Here is a 16,155-nt window from a genome sequence, read left to right as displayed (position 1 = left end):
CTATTACTGTTTATATTCCGTTGTGGTTCGGGACGAATTTAATAAACACTCAATCGGATTTCGATAGGGACCAATATTCAGTCCTCGAACAGTCCAAAAAGAACTGGTCCTTATCTAAGGTCAAAAGATCGAAACAAAAATATGAAAGATCAGATTCGCGTTTCATATAAATATACCAGAACAACACGACTATAAGAAAGTTGTTTACCCATTCAATTGACTATTTGACGTAATCCATGAGATTCCTCGATGTGTTGGCGTCACCGACCGAGAAATGCTTATGAAAACTTAAGAAGATACATTTGAAAAGGGTCTCGATATAGTTCTTAAACTTAACTTCCACGACATAAGGTGACGACGTTGTGGTAAGCTTATTCAATTTGTTTACATGATCAGATATTATATCTGATATCATTTTAGTTTATATTTAAAAAGCAAACAATCTACTTATACAACACAAATTTTGTCACAGTTATAAGATAAACAAACGAAAAATGTTGGGCCTAATATTCAGCCTTTAAACGGTTATAAGTGGGCCTATCCCAATCACAGGCATGACTCATGAGAATGAGACTCGTCCTATTGAAGAACGTAGTGTATCCATGGGGCCAAGGATTCCTTTCAAAACAGGGGCGGGCTATTGTTATCCTCGACCAGCCCCTTCCCCGTATATTAAATATATTATATATTTATTATTAAATACAATATTTATAAATAATTAGATTTAATATCTTTAGATTTAGAAAATGTATTTTGATCTTTCTTTTTATATACATTTCTTTCTAAATTGTTTTATTTTTTAAATAAAAAACATTGTTTTATTTTTTTTTAAATAAAAAACATGAAAAGCCGAAAACGTTTGATCAAACAATACGTGTGATTTTGTTAACATATGAATGTTTGATATTTCATAAAAACAAAATTTTGGAAATATATGAATTTTAAACACAATCAAACGCGTTGTTTAACACATTTGATTTAAAATATCTCATATAAACATTTGCTGGGTAAATTGTTGCATAGGATACCTATTTCTTTAACTAAAAAATCTTACCAAGTAAATAAATGATAGTGTTGATTTTTACCGATAACACACCTACCCAACCGCCGTACGACTCATCAAATTTGTATTTCATATAAATATAGTAGAAAAAACAAGAATTCAATTTATATCTAAACATATTACACTACCTGAACTGAAGTAGGCAAAATTTTAAAACGACTCGAACAAACCGCAATTGCCAATTCGGCGTTACGGTGTTAAATATCTACCTACGACTACTACCATAAAAAATATTACGAGTTGATGGAGGCTTGAATTTCTTCCAAGCTTTTTCCTTTCGTTTCCGGAACTAATTTCGCTACGAACACAACGGTTGCTACACAAAATCCCGAAAACAACCAAAACGTACCTGCAAACGAACGAAACAGGTTTCCTTAACCGAAACAAATTAAACAAAGCGAGACTAAACCAGCAGGATGTCGAATACGTACCAGCAGGACTCCAGACGATGAGGAAGTTGAAACTGTACGAAACCACCCAAGCACCCAACCAATTCACTAGCACGACGAGACTCCCTGCCGCGCCTTTTATGTGCAGTGGAAATATCTGTGAACCAGAAAGAACCCGTTAACTACATTGTTGGGGTGCGTTTGATAGGCGGACGGTATAGGACACGGTAGAATATGGTATGCGAGTGAAAACATTATGCCAAAGTTTTAGGGTTTCAATCTGATATAGATAATTTAGTATTGTAGACTCAGGTTATGTGGAAAACCATAAACAAAATTAGAAAATCACAAAAAAAATATCATACTCAACACACCCCTAGTTACCATTATTTGTCGGTACGCACATGTGCATAAAAGTAATTGAAAATGTTTCCTGGTTTCTATGCCGATATGCAGTTTACGCACGTGTGCATATCAGATAAACGAATGATTACTAGGGTGTTGCTCAGTTTCCGTTTTTTTTGTGGTTTACCCTGAATTCAACCTCAGTATAATAATATACCAATCTTGTCTCATCTCTCGTGGTTTCAGTTCCACCAATTTTGGTGGGAAAAAAAAGAATAAAGTCTAATGTCGTACCGAACATGAGAAAACGAGTTTTTATTCTGTTACCTCAGACATGATCAACCAAGGTACCGCTCCCATCCCGATTGAAAACGCGGCTATGAATATCAAAACGCCCGAGGCCGCGAGAAGTGGGACCCACTCGAGGAAAATTCCTTGGTCCTGGTTTCGGATACGATTTGAAACTAAAGTCAGTCTTGATGTTTTAGAACAGATGAGCAAAAAGAATTCATTTTCAGATTAAAGCAAGTAGGCATGAACCTTGAAGTAAAATGAAGTTCCAGCAAGAAAACAGCCAAGAAAAGTCCCTGATGAAGATACCTGATAGAAATGTAGAAAAAAACAGTTAATATACTTTTTGACATAATATGGCGGACGTCCGCAAGAACTAAAGTGATATTTCTTACCAGAAGAAGAGCCCTTCTTCCTGATTTATCCATCAAGATCACGCCAATAATCGTCACGGGAATCTGGTATGAACGATGATCGCGTTAAACAAGACGAGAAATAAATGAATCGAAGGCGTTCTCGAGAGTTATCGTTATATGGTTCGAATAAACAAACCTGAATTAACGCATAAAGGATGGTTCCAACTTTGCCCGACGAATATCCTGTGCATAACAACAATCTTCACGTTATCTATCGATAAATTTATGGAGAGCGAGAATCTTGATGCGAAAAAAAAGTCTCGAAATTCATCGCTTTAACGGAGATAGCATACCAGCAGTTTCGAAGGTTTGGCTTGCATAGAATCCTATTCCGTTGATTCCTCCAGATTGTTGACAAACCATTAATCCGACAGCAATCTAGAACATAAACGAAAAAATAAGTTTAAACTCGATCTTGTTCTCATTTTCAAAATCTAGAAACCGAAATCCTCAAGAAAAGAAAAGGTTTTTGTTGCTTACAATAACGGGTCTTATGTATTTGGCATCAAACAAATCCAATAATCTAGCTTTCGGAAGACTTTGAAGAGCAACTATACTTTCCTATAAAAGATCACACAGACGATTAGCTGCTTTCGATTGTAAACATAGAGCGGAAAACATATCAACGGCCTTCGTGGACAAAACTTGGTCACGAATCGCCCAAAATGGCGCTTCAATCGTGCATTTAAAATGTGGGCAACTGCTGGTGACAAAATTTTGTGCAAGAAATGGCTAATGATCAACAATCTTGTAAAAAGAACTAGTCGAAAAGTTATTACTATACATGTATCTCATCAGCTTCAGCGGAAATATTTGCTTTTTTACCACGAAGCTTGCGTAAAGAATGGTTGAATTCTAGTTCGAGTCCTACCTTCGCCTGAAATAATGATATCCATATAACGTTACAATCATTTACGCTAAAAACTTGGTTTTTCGAAGTTGTCATTACTCACCAGCCATCTAGGAGACTCTGGAATAAACAGTAGGCCAACGAGCAGAAAAACGGGCGGAATGAGTCCTACAAATCGTTCAACCGGTAAGTTTTTGGTTCGTTTGGCACCAAAGAATTGTTTGCTTTTCAATTCTTGTGTGACAGGTTCATTTAGGAACCTAAGAACCACCTATTTTGTGAGTATTCACGACATTCATCATGAATATCCGTCAGACATTCATCATGAATATTTTATCATGTTATTCATCATGAATACTCACAAAACTTATGATTCCTGGATTTCTAAAATATTTAATGTTTCTCTACATACCAACTAAAGCTAAAATTCTCCATGAAACAATTGTTCCCAACAAAAACGATATCGATGAACCAGTCACGATCATGAGCTGCAAGAATTCAAAGAAAATGAAATTTCGCAAGTTACCCATCTCTGTCTTGGCGAAAAAGATGCGAAAAGTAGGAATATTTAAGCGTTGTAGCGATTGTTCGAACCTGATTGAGGGTGGTGAGCCCTCCACGGAGATCTTTTGGTGATATTTCCGCGATATATATCGGAACCTATTCATCAATGCCACTTTAAACATTTGTGCACATTGTGAAGCATATAATTCATCAAATTTGAACAGTCTTTTGGCAATTTACCACATAAGAGAAGATTCCTATGCCGTATCCAGTGAAGAATCGACCCGTATCGAGTGAATAAGCTCCCTGAATTTAACGTCGTAGAAACAAAAACTAACTGATAAACACCATGATTCGAATCGCTCGCTCTATATTATATATATATTATATATAATAACACCAAAAGTGTAATTAAATTACCATGGCAAAGAAGATTGCAAGCCATCCTGCTATGCAGAACACTGCAGATAAACCCATGGCCTGTTTTCATCATCAAAATAATAAGCATAATGTTTAGGCAACAGATGAATAAATCCCTGAGAAATAAGCAGGAAGCATGCATCTGCATGTTGCAGACAGTATTTCATGCAGATATTGTTGTACAATACGACCCCACATGTTTATCATTGTCATAACTCATATGCACATATTATATTTATACACTTATATATACATACAGATTACAGACACCTAGACCAAGATTATGGAAAACCCAACTAAATAAAAAACTGAAAAATACTCTAATAATTAATCATTTATTTGTACGATATGTATATTTATATACAAGTAATTGAAAATGTTTCTTGGTTCCTATACATATATACATACCGGACAAATTACTAGTATATACATGTGCATACCGGACAAATTAATTGTATGTACATGTGCATAAAGTATAGATAAATGGTTATTATAATGTTGCTTAATTTTATATTTTTGTACAAAGGATTTACTGTTCACAAAGCCAATTCTTTACTGTTTTCTCTAATTTTCTGTTTTTATAGAAGAAAATGGTCAGAAAAACACATCCATTTGTTGAATTTCCAACCTCCATGACTTGGCTCAAGAACATATGAACATGAATTTATAGAAAATTTTCAGCCAAATTAGTATAGAATCCCATATGGTTTGGTAGCACATGTATTTTGGAGTGTTGTGCCAAACCCACAATCTTATATACATTTTCAGTTCTCTTTTTGTTTCATATCACAAATCAATAAAAGCAATAAACCATAAAGCAGGACAAGCCTCATACCCCTTTTCGACCAATCGTGTCTGCAATTCTGCCACTCGTGACAGCTCCAATCATGGCACCAATGGTTACTATTGACCCAAAAAGGGAATACTGCAAAATCCAACGGCATATATATATATACACACATTCAAGGGATTTATATATATATATATATATATATATATATACAATCGTAAAAACTAGCTGAAATAATCGATGATCAACCTCAGCAACCGATAGATTCAAATCAGAGACGATGGCAGATTGAGTTGGAGCGGTATATCCGACCTGCAAAAATAATTTCAAAATCAGCGATAACAAAAACCTCATTCTCCAAATCGAACTTCGAATAGAACAAATGGTTATTAACTTACACAGGTTCCGAATTCGAGAGACCCACAGACGGCAACAGCAGTGCTGAGAAGAACCATCGTAATCGAATCATTTTGATGTTCAGAAATATCGACATTTTTGGACTTATTTTCGACAAGCGGCTCCACCAAATCTTCAAGCCCTTTGTTATCTCCCTTCTCAATGTCCCTATGCTCCGTGATCGCCATAACTTGAGGGAAAAACAGAGCAGGAACGAAAAGGGGACGAAAAGGGAAGATAGGTATATGTATGGATTGGCCCAATATGGGCAAAGAAATCGGAGATATTTATGGCGAAGAGGCAATGATCAGGGTGGCGATATATATAAATTGAGATATATATATATAGAGAGAGAGAGAGAGAGAGAGAGAGAGATTGCATGTGAGAGACAAGAGAAGAAGATGAAGATGAAGACTCCATGTGAGATGAAGCTGTATCTGACGTGGTTTTACGTGTATACCCAATAAACGCCATTGTTTCCCTTTCATTTGGCAGATAAAAATCTTTCTGATTAATAAATTAAAAATAAATTTTAATTTATTTAAATTCATATCCTCTTGATCTTGTATTCATGTGATTAGTGGACATGAATCAGATACAAAATTTTAGGAAATGTGATTTTTATCCGATATATATATATATATATATATATCATTTTTTCTCTCTCTTTCATCTCACATTATCATTATTCTTTAATATTATATTAATTATTTTCTATTTCCTCTTCGTTTTTCTACTTTTATCATCATATTTTTGTACATAACTATTTAATTTTTTAACTTATCTATATTATATTATAAAGAATTTGATAAAAATTCTTAAAAACCATTTTTTATGCATGAAATACTGTATATTGATGCATATTACTTAAAATTCAAAATTATAAGTAAATTATGCATAAGTACAACTTTTTAAAGCTAAATGTTTGAATTCGTATAATCAACGATGAATAAATATAATCAAATAAAGAATAAACATCTCATTTTAAAATATAAAAAATCTAAAATATAATTAAGATAATTATCGATTTCTAACAAAATAATTAATTATTATCTTTATAAGAAAATTATATTATTAAACCAAATATAAATTACTTCGTTATTGTACCTAAATTAGATTATAATAAAAAAGTTGAATTAAAAAATTACACAAAAAATGAGGAATTTTAAATAGTTTATTTGATACTAATATCGACATATTTTTATCAAATGTTTATGATATCTTCAATTTTATATTTTATTCAAAAATAAAAACATCATCGCGTTTTCAAAATCACATAAGACCATACTATAACATCGACTGAGATAAATAATAAAATAAAATATTAAAATCAAGATGTATCTCGCTGCATTGCGCAAATACGCTTCTAGTTTTTAAATAATGACATGTATTTATAAGTTAAAATTGACATATATTTATATATTTTAACAACCTTTTTTTGTATTTTAATTATATATATTTTTTGTGAATAGACTAAAATTACAATATCATAACATTTCTAATTTATATGTTAGCATTTCTATAATATATATATATATATATATTATTTGAGTTCTTAATTAATTTAATGAGTTAGAAATGATATGACATGAAAAATAGGTTTTTATACCTCCATTAGAATATCTCCAACCGAACGTTAAAAATAAAACACCAAAAACACTAAAATCAATAAAAATGGCGAGTCCATTGAACATTAAAAAAATCAACTCCAATCACACAATAAAAAATAATATTGAAAAGCATCTTTAACATTATAATAATAATAAATAATTATTCATTTATTTTTGTACTATTTTATTAAACCATAATAATTATATTATCCAATTATTTTCTTATAATAATAAATACCGTTAAAATTAAAATGATAATTTTTAATTAATAAATATTACATTTCAAAGCAAATTAAATGATAATTCTAATTTGTTTATTATTTAAATTTCAAAAATAACTTTGTATACTAATAAAATATATAAAACTTAATGAACAATTTACTGATATTATTTACTATTATTAGTTAACAGAATGTTAAACTTTTAAAAAGATCAGTTTTGAGGGAAAATAAAACGAAGCTTTATAATGGTGGGAGTTTTATAAAATTATGAATTTACAATTACATATTAAAATTATTTTTTATTAAAAAACATATTTAAAACTTTCTCTTAATTGTTTATTATATTATGTAGTTTTAGAAATGAAATTATCAAATTTGTAGTATTTAATAAATGTAATTTTATTTATTAAGTGTTTAGTTTTTAATAATAATTAAGCAAGCTTATTTTAATAACTAAAAGAGTATTCGCGCAATACAGCGAGATACATCTTGATTTTAATATTTTATTTTATTCTTTATCTCAGTCGATGTTATAATATGGTTTTATAAGATTTTGAAAAAACGATGATGTTTTTATTTTTTAATAAAATATAAATTTGAAGATATCATAAAAATTTGACAAAAATATACCGATATTAGTATCAAATTAACTATTTAAAATCCTCATTTTTTGTGTTATTTTTAATTCAAATTTTTTATTATAATTTAATTCAAGTTCAATAACGAAGTAATTTATATTTGATTTAATAATATAATTTTCTTATAATAATAATTAATTATTTTGTTAGAATTCGATAATTATTCTAATTATATTTTAAAATGAGATGTTTATCCTCTATTTGATTATGTTTATCTACAGTTAATTACGCAAATTCAAATATGGAGCTTTAATAAGTTGTAATTGTGCATAATTTACTTGTGATCTTGAATTTTAAGTAATATGCATCATCATTATACAGTATTTCATGCATAAAAAATAGTTTTTAAAATTTTATGTCAAATGCTTTATAATATAATATAGATAATAATAATAATAATTCTTTACTAATAAAAAATAATGGTATCAATCTAGTACTTATTAGAAGAAAATTAAAAAAAAACAAAAAATAATAATTAATGATAAATAGATGTTCAAATAACATTTAAATATGTCTTTAAATAGAATCACTCTTTTTATCCATCATATGACATGCTCCTTTCAAATTCAAACTTTGGATTTTTGTTGTCATCACCAGCTCCTCTTATTTATTTTTAAATAAACTAAAAAGGTACTTGCATAATACAGTAAAATAAATTTATATTTTAATATTTAGTTTTTATTCTGTTTTTATCGATATAATACGATTTTATGTAGTTTTGAGAAAACGATAATGTTTTTATTTTTAAATGAAATATAAATTTGAAGTTAGAATAAAATTTTGAAAAAAATAAATTGATATTAGTATCAAATTAACTATTTAATAGTTTCCTTTTTTTTTGAGTAACTTTTAAAATTTAATTTTTTATTATAATTTAATTTAAATTTAATAACAAAGTAATTTATTTTTGATTTAATAGCATAATTTTTTATAAAGATAATATTAAACATTTTGTTAGAACTTAATGATTATCTTAATTATATTTTATATGTTCTATGTTTAAAATGGATGTTTATCCCGTATTTGATTATATTTATTTGCAGTTACTTACACAAATATAAAAATAGAGCTTTAATAAGTTGTACGTACGCAAAATTACTTGTAATATTGTATATTAAGTAATATGCATCAACAAACATTACTTCATGCATAAAAAATTGTTTTTAAGAGTTTTTTATCAAATGCTTTATAATATAGTATAGATACTATTATAACATTTGAATTTTAAAATAATTTTTATGCATATATACTTTAATCAAAATATTATCTTTTAACAAATTCTTTATAAATTTTTAGAGATCAAAAAGTAAAAAATCTTTAAAACAAATACATTTAACTTTAAAAAATTATCTATTTTTAAAGATTTCATCCTATATTATATTATTAAAATATCCTATAAATTTTTCATCTCAATTCTTATCAAAAAAGTTTATATAAAATAAAATAATAATTCAATTTCATTGGTGGATACTAGAAGCATACTCGCACAATGTAACAAGATTCATTTCGATATTAATATTTTGTTTTATTCTTTGTCTATGTCGATATAATACGGTTTTACATGGTTTTGAGAAAGCAATAATATTTTTACTTTTGAAAAAAAAATCGATCTTAGTATCAAATTAACTATTTAAATGTTTATTATAATTTAACTTATGTTTAACAATGAAGTAATTTATTTTTGATTTAATAATATAATCTATACTATATTATGAAGCATTTGACAAAAACTCTTAAAAACCATTTTTTATGTATGAAGTACTGTTTGTTGATGCATATTACTTAAAATTCAAGATTACAAATACATTGTGCGTAAGTACAACTTATTAAAGCTTCATGTTTGAATTCTTGTAACTAACTGCAGATAAACATAGTCAAATACAAGATAAAACATTTCATTTTAAATATAAAAAATCTAAAATATAGTTAGGACAATCATTGAGTTAAAGAAATTACTTCGTTATTAGATCCAATTGAATTAAAGAAATTACACAAAAAATAAGAACTTTTAAATAATTAATTTGATATTAATATTAATATTAATATATTTATTTTTGAAATTTTATTATATCTTCAAATTTATATCTTATTCAAAAATAAAAATATTATATATTTTTTTTTCTCAAAACCACATAAAAACCGTATTATAACATCTATATAGAAGGAATAAAACGAAATATTAAAATCGAGATATACCTCGCTGCATTGCGCGAGTATCCTTCTAATTCTTTATAAAGATAATAATTAAGTATTTAGTTAGTAGTCGATAATTATGCTAATTATATTTTACAATTTTTATATTTAAAAATATGTTTATCTTGTGTGTGACTGTATTCATCTACAGTTAATTACACGATTTAAAATTTGAGTTTTAATAAGTTGTACTTATATACAATTTACTTGTAATCTTGATTTTTAAGTAATATGCATTAATTAACAATACTTCATACATAAAAAATGATTTTTAAGAGTGTTTGTCAAATGCTTTAATAGATAAATAAATAAAAGATTAATTTCTCTATCTATACATTAAGTTTTAAAGAATTCTCTAAACACATAGTTTTCTCTAATTTTAGAAAATAATATAGAAAATATGTTGAAGCAAATTAGAAAACAAAAACCTCATTTTTTTTTTCTTTATTAGAGAATCCGGTTATGCTCTAAGAACATCATCGATGGCTTTTAAAATGGAGAAAAATAAGGTTTTGTAGGTGTTTTTTTTACTCGATTAGGAAAAGAATGTGATTTTAATACTAAGATATGAGCTTAACATGGTAAGTTAGCCCACATTGTCTTAATACATTAAGCTAGTATTCTTTTTTTTCAAAATTATTTTTATCCGACAATTTTTAACCTCACGTCTCATTAGATAAGAAATAGTCTATCTGTAACATGAACAATTTTCGAGATTCCATTTATGATTAATCTCATTGTCATATGTGGTTAATAATGATAATTATGATGATTTTATATAATGATCCTATGAAGATGGTTGGAGATCGTTTTGGACTTGAAAAATGAAGAAATCGCACGAATAGACCGGAAAGAAAAGTTGACTACTTGCAAGAGATCGTTTCAGCTTATGTGATCACCTTGGCTTTATCTTAAAGTAGTCAAGTATTTTACAAGACCTTCTGGCTTGGTTTTTAACTAAACGGATTTTATGGACATTTGTTCAGCTTAATGGCCCAACGTGGAGTCTTTGACATACGATGCATTTATTGCATCTTTATTGGTTACTACATGTCTTGAATGTGATAAACATTCAATTTGTGTCATGTAATTTTAGATTGTAATACATTGGATCCATAGATACAAAAGTCTATCTTCTTGTTAAGCGTGGAATTTTGATGCTCATACTTTAATGTGCTGGTGAGTGGTGCCCAAATCATGAGTAGTTAGCTTGCATTGGTACCCTTTTATGTCGTACATGGAACTATAGCCTGCGGTGGTACACAACACTCATTAAAGGTTAAAACATTTAACCAAAATATAAATTAAAAGTATTACATTAATCATCAATTTTCTTTTCCACCAAATCTTTCCAGGATATTTGATTTTTTTTAATAATCAAACCTCATTTAATTAATTATTCTACATTTTATATGAATATTTTATTTTTATATCATTTACATTCTTATTTATAATAATCAATATATTAAAAGATGAGCGATCAAATGAAAACCACTCCAATTTGTAAAAACCGTAAAAACTACTTTCATCCATCGTTAATCTTATGTAATTTTTTCATGAAATTGTTAATCTTGTGAAATTGTTTCATATAATACTTTTTTTGGTGAAGTTGTTTCATATGTGGTTATGAAATTGTTTCATATACTACTTAATGAAATTTTAATGAAACTGTTTCATGTATTTCTCTAAAATTAAAATAATGAAGTGATAATATCCATGATTAACACCCTCCACAATAAAAATGGTTAATCAACCTCTCATAATTACAAAAAAATGAACAAAATGAAAAATTATGATTGGTTGAATAAGGTTTTCACGGTTATTATAAATTGAATGGTTTTTATTTGAACCCACCCTTATATTAAAATTTATACAAACACGTATTTATTTTTGTTGAGAAAATATTTTTATTTTAATTATGTACTTATTTACATAATTTTTTTTTTGTTTAAATATATTAATACAATATATATTAGATAAAAAATTATTCTAAAAAAATGCTTACAATTTATAAAATTGTATAAAAATAGGGTTATTAGAAAAATCGTAGAAGTTGTATAATAGTATGTACAATAAAAATAAAAATAAAAATTTATAAAATTTTGGGTTTTCAAAGAATCCGTACAATTTTATATAAATTATATGCATTTTTTAAACTAATTTAAATATATCGGAAAAGTATAATTACTTTAATTATGTATTTATATTATATTAACTATATCTAAGGGGGTGTTTGTGATTGCTTATAAAAACAACTTATTGACTTATTCCAGTGCGACACCGGTAATAAGCACTTTTGAGTGTTTGGATAAACAATTTATACCGATATCAAACCGGTAATAAGGAGTTTTTGAAGAAGTTAAATCCAATGGACTTATAATAAGTTGATAAGTGTTTTTGTAGAAAGGTATAAGTTGTTTCAAATAAGCAAACCCAAACACCCCTTAAATATAATTATGTTGATTATGTTAATAAATAAAACTGATTAAATACGAAACTTTCATAAAATTATATAAAATTAAAACTGATTAAATACGAAAACCTTCCATAAAAACCTCTTACTATGTTGAAAACCTTAAGGTTATATATCGAACTAGGGTAGATTAATAATATTTTAGTTTTTGTCTCATTTTTAGTCCATCTTGTTCCACCTATTTTGGTGGAACAAAAAATGTCTCTTTTGTCCCATGCTACCCACCTTGTCTCGGTTATTGTTTTTGTCTCATTTGCATCAAACGTGAGACAATGAGTTTTTGTTATATCTCATGCTGCGCCAAACATGGGACAATGAGTTTTGTCTCGTCCTGTCATGTCTCGTCCCATATACCAAATGCAGCCTAAAGGGCAGTTTTTGATTTTGAAGAACATTGTGGATTGAACTATATGTCTGTAAAAACAGTACAACACTTTTGTTTCAAAGTATCATAATCAAATGCATTTTTAAAATTATTTTTTATTATTTTCTTGTTATAAAATTTATAAATATTAGTTAAATATTCCGATTTTCGCAATCATTGTTACTTTGAGTCTACTCAGGAGTCGGGATCACTGTGGAGCTTCTATGTTGACATTAGTAAATGTGTGCAGATTGAATCAAACATCATGTAAGACCAGCCTGTTTTTATAAGACCCGTGAAACCATTTTCTTACACTTGAAACTTCACAGTGTTTTTGTTATGAATGTTCAACTTTTCTTTACCTTTCGTTTTGCTATGGTGTTTCAACTTTTAAGTATAAAAAGTGAACTCACGAAAACAGACTGATCATACGTGAACCCAACCCTTTAACTTTATACATGATTTAGTAAACATACAATTTGCATAAAAATACTTTTATTTTTATTATTTATTTTTATTATTTATTTTAAAAATATTATTAATTTATATTATAATATAACTGTTTGGAAAAAAATACCAAGAGATAGCTCATAGCTGTTGTCTTTACGTCTTCAAATAATTAATACCACTTGCAACGAACCCAATTTCATGTCGGCTTTGCCTCCACCTTCAAACAGATCTTTGAAATAATAGTAAACTTTCACTTTTAGTCCCTAATGTTTCTTAGAAATTACACTTCTGGTTCCTAAATTTTTTAAATATGAGATGATAATCGTGGTTTGTGAAAACATTCGAATTTACTCTTTGTTTTTAACGATTGTTAAAAGAATTCGTTAAATTAGAAACATTTTAATTCTTTTATCTAATTTTTTGTCTCTTATCCAATTAAAAACCATATGAACCAAAATCATAAAATCGATCTGACTGGGTAAAAGACAAAAAACTGATAGAAAGACGAAAATAACCCTTATTTGATGGTTTGGTTTAATTTTTTTTATATGTTTTGGGGTTGATTTAATTTTTGATTTGGTTGATCTTATTCCAATTTTTCTATCATAAAATTAGGATTTTTTCTGGTTGTTTGAAGGTTATTTTCAATGAAGATTGGTATCAACTCGACACATATTTAGCTTGTGTTGACGTAACTTCTTCTAGTTTAGTTTAAGGTGGTTTATTTTGGTTTCTCTTTTTTCTGTTACGCACAAACATGTGCTTAATTTCAATTGGTAATATATATATATATATATATATAGAGAGAGAGAGAGAGAGAGAGAGAGGGGGATTGGGTTCACGTGAGACACGTGATACCATTTTTTTACGCTTGAAACTTCACAGCAAGACGTTGTGAAGGTAAAAAAACGAGCCGAACCTTCATAGCAAAAACACTATGAATGTTACCTTCACAATGTTTTGCTGTGAAGTTTCAAGTGTAAAAAAGTAGTCTCACGGGGCTTATGAAAACACTTTCACAATGTTTTTTGTTGTGAAGTTTCAAATGTAAAAAATGATAAAATACTTTTACCTGATAAATACTTACCCTGTAACATAAAATTAATTTTATCCTATTTTTAGTTTGGGAAACGTTTAAAAAAAACACAATAACTTTTACATATATGATATGAACGATATATCGGCATTGATTACTTAAACAAATACCGTTTCAAACTATAAAGCTTTTCTTGGAAGTTTTCAAAATACGATTTTTTTTATTTAAAAAAAATGTTCAGAAAAATCCAGCAAAATTTCTTATTTTAAATGTTTAGGTATTTCAATTTTTTTAATGAAAAATCATTAAAAAAATTTGTTGTGAATGATTAAGTTTTTGCAATTTTTTTTTGAATAAATAAAATATCATTTTAACAAAAAAAAAAAAAAAACTATATGTAACTGGCGGAGAGTATTTTAAAGTAAAGAAACTTGAATCTTTTTTACTGTTTCCAAACCTTACGTCGTTCGACCCCTCGTCGTCCATTATTTATCATCATTGTTGGCCCATGCATCGTTCTTCCTCTTTTTGATCGATTTCCCCTTATTTTCTCTATTTTTTGATCTATTTATATGTGCTATGTTAAATTGTCGTAAAAAAAAATCGAAAACATAAAAACATATCAAAAAGAGAGAGACCGATGTCAGAAGCCAACTACGACGATGGACGGTATGAAAAATTGGACAATGATGGGACGACGAAAGGTGTCAAAGGGGAGTGATGTTGTACGGTGCATGAGGTTTACACGACGTCAAATTTAAAAACGGTGAACATCAAAATTATATTGTATTTTAATTATATTTGTCCGATTGTGTGATGTAAACATCAAAATTGTGTTGGAATTATTTATTATTTATCGTATTTATTTTATGTGCAAATGTACGGATGAAAATTATATATGAATGATTGAATCCGATGGCCTTTCCATAACGTTAAGCGCTCGAAGAAGACTCTTACCGGTGTACTTTAAAATAAATATTTAAAAAAAAAGTTGGGACAATATGACATTTCAAATATTTAAATATTCATTATATTTACATTTAATTTTTTTGCTATTTAATTTTTATAAAATAAAATTTATCTGACTTAAATGTATGTAACAATAAACTTGGACCTTAAAAACAATTACTGATTTGTGATTTTATCTGAGTATTATCATAAACTATTTACCTGGTATTCACTTACTGAATAAGATTATTGGTTCTTACTATACTCATCCAGTAACAAAATGTAACTTGGTATTCACTTACTCGAGTTAGTGTTTGATAAACGGCCTCTAAATATTTGTTATGCTTTTTTTCAGATAAGATTCTTGGTATTTATTATACTCAACCATTAAGATAAATGTCTGTAATCAATTTATTGATCTAAGTTATTTATTTTTAAAATATGAAGAAGAAAAATTTATTGGACCCCACCTTGACGAATTATGAGTGACAGAATATTACAGAAATCATCCCCTTCAAAATAAAATAAAAAAGTTGGAGCTGTTTTTATTTTGTTTGACAGCTATTAAATGTATCTTATTAAAATATTGGAGATATTGTTTCAAATTTTAAAATAATTGTTTATAAGTATTATTTCATTTTTTTATTCATAAAATAATAATATTTATTTCGTCTTAAAATAGCTGATTGACACATAATTTTAAACATATTTAATTATTACAATTTAAATAACTAAATGACACTTTTATCATTGACTAG

The 16,155-nt window shown here is 27.8% G+C and overlaps 1 protein-coding gene across 1 annotated transcript; it reads right to left on the bottom strand.

The window, feature by feature from the left end:
* Positions 1–1,116: 1,116 nt before the first annotated feature.
* On the bottom strand, positions 1,117–5,780 carry LOC112527324 (sugar transporter ERD6-like 16). Its single transcript, XM_025137907.1, has 17 exons — positions 5,467–5,780; positions 5,318–5,380; positions 5,114–5,203; positions 4,279–4,338; positions 4,099–4,164; positions 3,949–4,014; positions 3,767–3,842; positions 3,458–3,522; positions 3,289–3,381; positions 2,985–3,065; positions 2,798–2,882; positions 2,641–2,687; positions 2,484–2,546; positions 2,338–2,397; positions 2,125–2,238; positions 1,495–1,609; positions 1,117–1,412 (listed from the first exon to the last, which is right to left on the bottom strand). The coding sequence occupies exons 1-17, from the start codon at positions 5,650–5,652 to the stop codon at positions 1,297–1,299; spliced, it is 1,446 nt and encodes a 481-aa protein (XP_024993675.1). The 5' UTR covers positions 5,653–5,780; the 3' UTR covers positions 1,117–1,296.
* Between the last annotated feature and the right edge of the window lie 10,375 nt (positions 5,781–16,155).

This window comes from Cynara cardunculus (assembly GCF_001531365.2).
Source record: "Cynara cardunculus var. scolymus isolate 2C chromosome LG 15, CcrdV1, whole genome shotgun sequence".
Lineage (NCBI taxonomy): Eukaryota > Viridiplantae > Streptophyta > Magnoliopsida > Asterales > Asteraceae > Cynara > Cynara cardunculus.
This window is presented reverse-complemented; position numbering and strand designations above follow the sequence as displayed.